Raw genomic sequence first — 10,221 nt, forward strand, 5'->3', positions numbered from 1 at the left:
GCCCAGCCCCACTCCGCTCCCCAGATTGGGGAAGAAGCCCGGCCAATTAACCAAGGCAGGGCTCACGCCCTTTCCTGCTTCTCCAAAGGTGCGCATGGTACCAGGCTCTGGGCCTGCTCCCCACCCCCGTTGGTTAAAGAAGGTTCTAAGATTTAAAAAGATAATTCTGAGAGCAGTTGTCTCTATACAATAACAACAATGGCTGTCCTGAGTTTACAGTTTACCAGGCACCGTGCTATGCTCCTTAGGTATGGTGTCCCCATTCACAGAAGAGGCAACTGAATGTCCTAGTGGATAAGTGACTTGCCTTAGGTCAATCAGCTAGGAAACAGTGGGTCAGGATTAGAACCCAAGACCTCGCTCTTCATGCTGATGTGAAAGGAAGGAAGAAGTGGCCCGGTTGGGAAGCAGTGAGGATGAGGGACTAGAACCTCTGGATGAGTGATCGATGGGGGAGGGTACAGCAAGGAGCAGCCCCAGGTACTGTGCCACCTGACCAGGCCTCCGGACCCTGGGGGGGAGGGGACAGTGACACTCCTCCTGGCCAGATGCCATATCTCCCACGTAAAACCCTCTCTATGGGCATTCTGAGCACAAACCCAGGAGGAGCATTGAGCTCTGAGCTGGGAAGCCGGCGGTTAGAACTTTCTGGAGCACCTCCCCCCAGCAGGGCGAGCTGAAGACCACCAGGGAGGTGTTAATGAAACACGGAAGCTGCGAACAGACCCGGGAGTGATTCCAATCTGACACCTCTACCCCATCCCCCGCAGTAATGAGCTGGGACCTGCCCTCCTCCCCAGAGAGGGGAGTGCCGGGGGGAGGGGACAGCCGTGGGCATCTTTGTAGCTTCCGAAGCCTCCTTTCTTCATCACGGTCCTAATCGTCACTTTCACAGCAATAAAAAACTCCTGTGTCTGGAGCACCTACTGTTCCCCAGGCCCTGTGCTAAATCCTCTTATCTCCATTTTACAGATGGAGAAACTGAGGCTCAATCAGGTTAAGTGACTGGCCTGAAGCAGAGCCAACATTCGGACCCGGGACTGTCCATCTCAGAAGTCTGTGTTCTTAATGCTTTTGCTTCTGTGCCTCTGACGGGGACCCACCGAGGTCCTCATCAGGAAGGTGGGTGGGGTGGGAACGTTCCCACAGGGGACCCTACCTGGGGGCACTAGGGAGGCGCGTGCGCAAGTATGTGTCACCCAGGCTGCAGCTGGCATGGTGAGTAAAGGAAGCACGCCCAGCCTGCCCCGTGTCCTAAAAGTTCGGGAACTGGAAAGGAGGAGGAGCATGCTCCTAGCCCTAGCGCCCGCCCCGCAGCGTCCCTGTGTGTGCGCTTTTTGTCTCCTCACGAGTGCGATGAGCGGGGTAAGGGGCTCCGAGGAGGAGCCTCCAGCTCTGCCCACTGCCTGGGAGGGGATGACAGAGGGGTGTTGGCTGGCGGGGGATGGGAGTAGTACGCGTGGGAGGTGTAGGAAGACCCCAGCCCGAGCAGCTCTGTGAGTGGAGCCCCATGTTTGTAAACATCGTTAATCAGGGATTAGCAGATGGGCGTGCTAATTGCACCTGTGGAAGACTGAGACCTCGGGGTTGATTACATTTACAAACTGTGAGGCCCTCCTGGCGCCTGGGCCTGCAGGAGTGGGAGGGGGTGTCTAGTTTAGGACCCCCGCCTGGAGGCAGAAGCTGGCATGGTAGCTTCCCGCCCCAAAAGATTCCAGCCCCGGAGGGAAGCAGGGGTGCTGGCCACAATCCAGCTGCTCTGGAAATATCAAGTCAGCCGCTAACCCTCCAGAGACCCTTCCCCTCTTGGCTGCGGAGCTCGGACAAAGGAGAATGCTGCAAATGTCATTTCCACCCCTCCCCCCCCCCCCCCCGCAACTCCCTCCGGCGGTTCTCACAGGTAAATCATTGCATGTTGCAGCGGAAACCGGCCCTAGAGACTGTGGGGAAATTGAGGCCCGGTTGGTAGGCGGTCAGGGCCCAGTGCCCTGACCTCCAGGTCTGCCCCCGGGTGCTGTGAGAACGAACAGCTGCCGTTCTGCAGCACCAGCTGAGAGCTTCACATGCGTGATCTCATTTAATCTGCACCATGATCCTGGAAGTGGACACTGTGACTATACCCATTCTATTTGTTTGTTTGTTTGTTTGTTTATATCCTCACCGAGGACATTTTTTTTCCCATTGTGTTTCAGGGAGAGGGAGAAACATCAATGCAAGAGAAGTGCTGATTGGTTGCTTCCTGTAAGCACCCAGACCAGGGATGAATCCCCCAACGTAGGTATGTGCCCGACCAGGAATCGAGCCCACAACCCTTCGACTATGGGTCGTGCTCCAACCACACTGGCCAGGGTGCTTATCCCCATTTTATAGGTGAGGAAAATAAGACTTGGAAAAGTTAAGGGGCATGTTCACATTTACACCAAGGCACAGAGTTGCAACTCAAAGCGAACTGCTTACCAGCCAGGGTCACACTCTGCACCACTGTTCCCTCCTCGGCTTCATCCCGACCCTACCCTCTAAGGGATGGAGCCCTACCCAGCTCCTTGTATCCTCAGTCACAGCCACAGGAGCTCCTGTGTATTTAAGACACATGGTGAACCGTGTGTGTGTCAGGCACCAGAAGGCCACTCCAAGGAGAGTCCAAGCTCATCGCTGGCATCAGGTGCTGTTTGTCTTGGGAAGGCCTGGTTTGCAGGACATAACTATGTAGCCATGTGTGCACAGCAGGTAATTACAGCCTCAGATCCCCGTGGTTCAAGTGACCCTGTCTTCCCAGAGGCCGGCTAGCCGGCTGCCCAGGGGATGAAGCAGGGAGGCACCCCCTGTGCCTGGCTGTTAGCCCAGGACAGTGACCCCCCAGATGGCCCTGACCATAGGGACCCACAGAGCTGATGAATAGTGTGCCCAACACAGTTCAGACAGTGTTCCAGATACCACAGAGGAGCTCCTGGGCAGCAGAGGGGGCTCTGGACCCTGAGTACCCTCAACCCCAACTTCTAGGCTCCATGCGGGGTTTGGGCCTAGAGAGCTGAGCTCGATTCTGTGCTCCTACGTGGAAGAAACTCCAGGACACCCGAGTTTATTTTCATCGAGTCTGTTTCTCTGGTTCTCCAGAGAAACAGAACCAATAGGAGAGAGATACACCCACACATATACAAACATGCTTACCTACTTATTTATCTATTATAAATCAGAGAAATTGGCTTGTGTAATTATGGAGGCAGGTATCCCAAGTGCCGCAGGGTGAGTGTACATGCTGGAGGCTGATAATGTCATTCTTACCTAAAGGCTGGCAGGCCCCACAAAAACCCATGTTTCAGTTCCAGAAGATAGGAAGAATTCCCTCTTAATCACAGGAGGGTCAAGTTTGTTGTTTGATTTAGACCTTCAACTGATTGCATGAGGCCACATTGGGGAGGGCAACCTGCTTTACTCAGTCTACCAATTTAAATGTTAATCTCACCCAAAATCATCCTCACAGACACACCCAGAATGTTTGACCAAACATCAGGGCACCAACACCCAGTCCGGTTGACATGTAAGTTGAACCATCACAACAGGTTTGTTACTGCGTGCGAGTCCCGGCTGCAGCGTTCTTCAGTTTATAGAACACTTTTCACTGACGTGCTCTCATCTTACTTTACAACTTCTCTGTTGGGGAGCGGGTAGCTGGAGCAGGTGTCAATGGCATTATCCCCATTTTACAGGTGTGGAGGCTGAGGAGCCATCGAGGTAGGAAGCCCATGGAGTCAGGGCTGGAACCAGCATCTTTTAAAGGGATAGATGAGAGGTTGCTTGGCATGTGCTTTCAGACACACCCTTGAAAGCATGAGTGTGACTTAGAAGGTTTCTTGGGCACTAGCGGGTGGCTGGAGGACCAGCGATTCTCACACGTGGCCGCACACTCGCATCAGTGCAGGGCTGCAAGAAATGCTTGTGCCTGGCTCCTGCCCCAGAGATTCTCATTTCATCGGTCTGGTGCCTCTGGGCATCTGGAATATTAAAAGCTATCCCCACTCCCTGACCATGACTCTAGGGTGCAGCCAAGGTTCAAAACCACACTGGGCTCTCGGCCAAGAATGCGGCAGGGATGGGGAAGCAGGGTAGCATGCCCAAGGTTGACATGTGCCTACGGAGGTCAGACCCTGTGTGCCAGATGGGGACAGACAGTTCAAGGGGGGTGGAGTCGATAAAGGAATTTCCTCCTCTCTCGAGAGGGTAAATTTTGACTTTAAAGTAATCTTAGGCCCTTTTTAAACAAATTCAAATGTCTTTCTAAATTGGCATCACTATTAGCATTCCAAGACCAGCCCACAGAGAAAGAGTGGTACTATTTACTGAGCACCTACCATATGTGAGGCTCTGAGTCCCTATTGTCCTCTGTATCCTCCCTGCGCCCAGAGAGGTGGGGCTCCCCACTCCACCGCGGAGAGGACCCAGGCTCAGGCAGGCGAGGATCTTGCCCAAAGTCACACAGCAGTCAGGGTTTGAACATAGGGTTGCTGCCCTCCAGACCCACTCCGGAGCAGTGGGGCTCAACTAGGGTGATTCTGTAACCCCCAGGGACATCTGGCAGTGTCTGGAGAGACACTTTGGGTTGCCACAACTAGAGGAAGGGGGTGCTACTGGCATCTGGTGGGTAGAGGCCAGCGGTGCTGGTAAACACCCCGCAATGCACAGGACAACCCCCACAACAGAATTATCTGGCCCAGGAGGTCAGCACCGCTGAGACCAATAGGCCCTGCTCCAGTGGTTCTCAGCCTGGGCTGCACATTAGACCCACGCAGGGCTGGGGGCACGGTTACAAGTCCTGATGCCCAGGCTGCACCCTGACCAAGTGCATCAGACCCAGGGGATGGGTCCCAGTGGCGGTTGTTTCCTGGCCCAGCCTGCTCTAAAGGACGACCACACTGGTGGCCTCTGCTCCACTGGGCAGTACCAAGTCGGGCCGGATGATACAATAAACAGCAGCCCTGTCCTCGCCGCCTCCCGGAACCGAATACCAGGTTTCACTGGTTCCCTGCAGGTAGGTCGACTGACTGATGAGTCAACAGCCAGGGGGACTGGGAGGCCAGTGGAGTAGGAGGTGTTTGCTAACCTTTCCCTTGCCTCTTGGGGGCCACAGCCAGGAGACTCACCAGCTGGCTGCAAGGGTTTCCTGAAGGGGCTGTGGACCAAAGAGCGAGGCTGCCACCTAATGGCGGAACTGAACAGAATAGCCCATTGGTTGAGTGCCTGCTGGACACCAGGTGATGTTTTTTTTGTTTTGTTTTGTTTTTCAGATTTATTGATTTTTAGAGAGAGGGGAAGGGAGGGAGAAAGAGTGATAAACATCAATGTGAGAGAGAAACATCGATCGGTTGCCTCTCATATGTGCCCTGACCGGGGACTGGACCTGCAACCCAGGAAATGTGCCCTGATGGGGAATCGGACCGGCGAACTTTCACTTTGTGGGACAACAGTCCAATCAACTGAGCCACACCACTCAGGGCACCAGGTGTTTTATTTGAGCCTCACAACAGCCCTGAGAGGGAGGTGCCAGGACCCTGAGGCACATAAAGATGAAGCCATGTGCTCAAGGCCCCCCGTGGGGCAAAGTTTCAAGCCTGGATTTGCACCTGTCTGGCCCACAAGAGGGCCCTGGGCCTCGCTCTACACACTCACTCTGGTTTGAGAGGAATGGATGGGATCCCTGGACAGAGTTGCCCATTTCCCTTCTGATGTTTAGACTTCCTCCTCAATGCCCAGGGGCGGACACAGAACCTCTGAACTAGCACATGCTAGATATTAATGGGCTACCATCTCCAACTGCAAGTCCAAACTCAAAACAGGAAACTGAACTTCCTCTGGTCTCCACCGTAAAGCTCCCTACTTCCCAAGATGGTGATTAATAAACAGAGCCTGGCTGCACACTCTGGCAAGAGATTCTGGCAGCTGCAAACCCGTGGATGTACGGGCAACCTTCCCCTGCCCTCTGGCACACACACGTCTTGGTCAGTCCAAGTCAGCCCCCATCTTGCCTCTTTTTTCGATCCTGAGGACAGCCCTGGGTGCTGAGCTACTCTGGGCCCTTCCGCTGCGGCTGAGGGCTCTCAGGGGTCTCGGAGAAGCTGTCCTCTCTTCCCTTCCTCAGGGAAACCCTTCCTCTGGCTGCAAATGGAGTGAAGAAGAATTCCTGCAAAGACAGACAGAATGACATGGGGAAGAGAACTGAGAAGAAGGATCATGTGCCAAGGCACCCGCTCATTTCGTCCTCAAAAGGATATGTTTTCCGCATTTGGCACAGAAAGCAATGGAGATACAGAATGATTGAGAAACTTGTTTAGGATGAAATAGTTACACGTGTGTGATTGGAGGGAGGGAAGTAAGGGGAGAGTAGACTCACCTGCAGCCACAGAGACATTCAAGGACTCCAGTCCAGCAGGCAGCTGCCGGCCAGGCAGGATGGTGAGGAGAAGCTGGCAGGAGGCCTGTACCTCCGGAGAAAGGCCGGAGCCCTCATTCCCTGTGGGGCACAGGGCAGAGGCTTAGGGACGCCACGGCTGGACATGGAGGTGCTCGGGCGATGCACATCTGAACACGGAAAAGCAGGAACATCCACCTACCCAGCACCAGCAGAGTAGGCCGGTCCCAGAGGAACTCCAGGCAACTGGTGACGGGGACCTCAGAGGACCGGGAAATCTCGGGCCCGGCGCAGGCTGCCGTGCCAGCCACGAGCCAGCCCTGCCGGGCTTTGGCCTGAAAGGGAAAAGAAATCATATTCCAGCTCACCAAACCTTCACCAGAACCCTGGCCAAAGCAGGCCCAACCTCACCCATCTACAGGGCGGGGCAAATGTAGGTTTACAATTGCAATACCACGAACCACAGAGTTTATTCTTGTGTTATTACTTATTATTGTTATTTTCCATATGAATAACAGTAAACCTACTTTTGCCCCAGCCTGTATTCATTCCCTCGCTGAGCCACTCGATTCAGTCAAGTTATTAAGCACCTAAAACAGGCAGGTTCTGTTCTAGGCACTGAAGATAAGGCAGTGAACAAAAGAAGCCAAAATCCCAGCCTGGCAAAAGGGTGGTCTGGGAGGACCTCACTGAAGTGACTTTTGAGTGTGGTCCAGAAGAAGAGAAGGAAGTACTGTGCAGACAGCTAGGGGAAGAATATTCTAGGCAGGGATCAATAAGTGCAAAAGCTAAGAGGTGGCTGCTTACGTGGTATGGGTGAGGAAGAGCAGGACAGCACGGTGGCCAGTGGGAAGGGAGCCACTGAGGCAGGAGAGGGAACAAAGGGCCACATAAGGTAGAACCTCAAAGGCCACTGGAAGGACTTTGGCTTATACTCTGAAATTCAAAGGCTTTGAAAGTTTCTGAGCAGAAAAGCAATAGGGTCTAACTCATGCGGCAACAGGATCTCTCTCTGCCTGCTGCGCTGAGAGCCAATCGCAGAAGCAAGAACAGTTAGGAGGTTTCCAGAACAACAAAGGCAAGAGATGGTAGTGGCCTGGGCCAGAGTGGTAGCAGTGGAGATAGTAAGAAATGGTGAGAATATTGAAGCAACTTTATGGTAAAACCAAAAGGAGGCACTGACAGATAGGAATGGGTGTGAGAGCAGGAAGAATCAAGGACGATGTCAACGTGTCTGGCCTAACCAACTGAAAGGATGGAGCTGCCACCGATGGAGCTGGGTCTGAAGAAGGAACAGGTGCTGGGCTATGGAAATATTCAGTTCAGTTTGAAGTGCCCAGGAAAAGAGGGCTCCCCCAACTCCCCGCCTTTGAGATGCTTTTATTTATTCATATGGAAATCACTCTGGGTTGAGGACACTTAGCATCTTTGTAAAATCCGACCAACTGTAATTTACCTTGCTTTTTTGACACCAGAGTTGCCAGTTGTTTTCAAAGAGAGCTGTTGAACAGGGAACTGGATACGTGAATATGGGTTTTAGGAGAAATGTCTGGGCTAGCATATACATTTGGGAGGCATTCTCATGCTACTTAAAGCCATGAGAATGAATGAGTCCCCCCACCCCCCACCCCTCGCCCGCCGCAAAAAAAAAAAAAAGAGTGTACGTGGAAAAGAGGTTCAACGACTGAAACTAGACAGGTCAGGGGAGCTGTCAAATGCGGAGCAATACTGCCCCCTTGTGTCCAGCAAGAAAAGCACAGCAAAGGGGTTTTTCTACCAAGGTTTGCCCCCCGAATGTTTTTTTTTGGGCGGGGGGTTGTTTTGTGTGTGTAAGAGGGAAGAAGGGAAAGGAATAGACTAGTCCTTATTCAAAGAGGCTTTCAAGCTGTGCCCCCACTGGAAGAACCCTAGACACCTGTCCACCCGCTCCTCCCAGCTAAACATTTACTGAAGACCCACTCGGTAGGTAAGGAGGCACTGCGGCAGACTTGCAGCAGGAGCAAAAAGGTATGCCTGGGGAAGAAGTGCAGTAAAGGGGATGATGCTAGGAAGTGTCTAACTTCAGATTCTGTTCCACTTGTGCCTTTCCTCTTCCCAAAGGGATTTGGAGAGACATAGAAACTGATGTCAACATACTCTTCTCCCTCTTCCTCCCTCACTTGCTGGCTAAGTGCTGTGAAAGGATGAGCTTGAGCTCATTTCTGCTCCGTTATGCACCCTGCGCCCTGCCGCCCCCACCCCTCACCCTCGGTCCTTACCTGTAAAAATCCACCCAGGTCATCAGTGAAGAACACGTCCATCACCTCCATAGCACCGGCGCTGGCCTTGCTGACTACCGGAGTGAGTGGGCAGCTGCAAAGTCATCCCATGCCCCGTATAAGGTTGTGTGATCTCAAGCCCAGTGCCCTACCCTCCCCGGACCACCAAGGGTTAGGGATGAGAATTCTGGCGATAGGGAGGCCTGACTGGGGGATCACCAAAGGGTTAAGGTGCTTAGGAACTCGGTTGTGCACGAAATTGGAGTACATGGGGGAATAAGGAACGTTCGTGCCTGTTTCTCCTGCTGGTGATGACTTTGTCCACGCCGAGGAAGTGAGCAGAGCGCAGCACCGCCCCAAGATTCCGAGGATCCTGGAGCCCCTCGAGCACGAGCCAGAGCTGCTGGGGGTCATCTCCTGGTCTGGCCTCCCCAGCCTCAGTCCAGGGCCGGGGCCGCAGCGGGCTCACCTCCATGCAGACGCCCTGGTGGACCTTGTGGCGGCACAGGGTGTCCAGCTTCTGCCGTCTGGGCCGCAGAACTGGAATGTCCCGCGCTTCAGCCACGCGGAGCAGCTCGGCACGCTCTCCTTGCACCCCGGACCTGCCGGCCTGGAGCAAGAGCCGGGCCACCTGGCGGCGGGCGGCCCGCAGAGCCAGAAGACACGGGGACAGGCCAAAGAGAAGTTCCCTGGAGGACCGTGGGGTAGGCGCCAGATCATCCAGTCGCAGGCGGCTTAGCTCCTCTCCACCGGGCCGCTCCCCAAGCCGTGCCGTTTGAGACAAATGACGTGCCAGGCGACCAGAGCAACGGCAGGTCGTGCCCCGGAGGGCCGACAACCACACCATGGTCGATGCCCCCTGCTGCGTCCTCAGGAGCTGTCACTCCCAACCGGGCCTGCTGCCTGGCCCTGAACACGGGTTAAGGGGCCTCCACGGCTGCACCTACCCTGCCCCCACCCTCCCAGACAGAGAAACTAACAGCCCAGACTCCCAGCTCGAAAACTGTCTAAAACCAGGTAACCCAACCACGACCGCCCCCTTCCCGGCCCCCACGTGGGTTACTCTGCTTCCGGGTTCGTGCTACCTCGCCCCCTGTCCGGCAACGCACTGCGCATGCCCGGCCGCCAGGCGGTCCCTACAGCGCCGCCTGCAGGGCTGGTTGAGCAGCAACCTCCAACGGCACCGCGGCCAGCAGAAGGCAATGATCAGCGCGGAATCGGCTGACCATGCTACAGTGTTCATTCTGCAGCCTTCGAGGTCCGGGGAGAGTGGGGGTGGCATTCACCCACACACCAACAAAGAACATTTTAAGGGAATGTGTTCCACCAGGTCAGTCGTGGTGCTTCCCTCCCCATCGGATGCTGGAGATTTTTCTCAGTAGCTTCTCCAGCATTCAGGCCCTCCTCTGAACTTCCACTCCCTTGTCAAATCCTCAACACCAGTCACTAGGACCCAGCAATAACTTCCTATCCTGTGGCAGCTGATTCTCTAAGTGATAGCTCTGTGCTTGTCCTGCGACTGCTGGCAAGCCAACTGATGCCCTTGGCCCAAGGTAATGG

General features: G+C 54.5%; 1 protein-coding gene across 1 annotated transcript; it reads right to left on the reverse strand.

Annotated features, from left to right (window-relative positions):
• Positions 1–5,439: 5,439 nt before the first annotated feature.
• MRM1 (mitochondrial rRNA methyltransferase 1) lies at positions 5,440–9,598 on the reverse strand. Its single transcript, XM_054574807.1, is given in 6 exon segments — positions 5,440–6,023; positions 6,025–6,175; positions 6,386–6,505; positions 6,606–6,738; positions 8,662–8,755; positions 8,955–9,598. Coding segments are annotated over 6 exon segments (1,071 nt in total). The 5' UTR covers positions 9,509–9,598; the 3' UTR covers positions 5,440–6,004.
• Positions 9,599–10,221: the final 623 nt, after the last annotated feature.

Source organism: Pteronotus mesoamericanus, unplaced genomic scaffold (assembly GCF_021234165.1).
Source record: "Pteronotus mesoamericanus isolate MK-2021 breed Mesoamerican mustached bat unplaced genomic scaffold, CSHL_Meso_final contig_269, whole genome shotgun sequence".
Taxonomy (NCBI): Eukaryota; Metazoa; Chordata; class Mammalia; order Chiroptera; family Mormoopidae; genus Pteronotus; species Pteronotus mesoamericanus.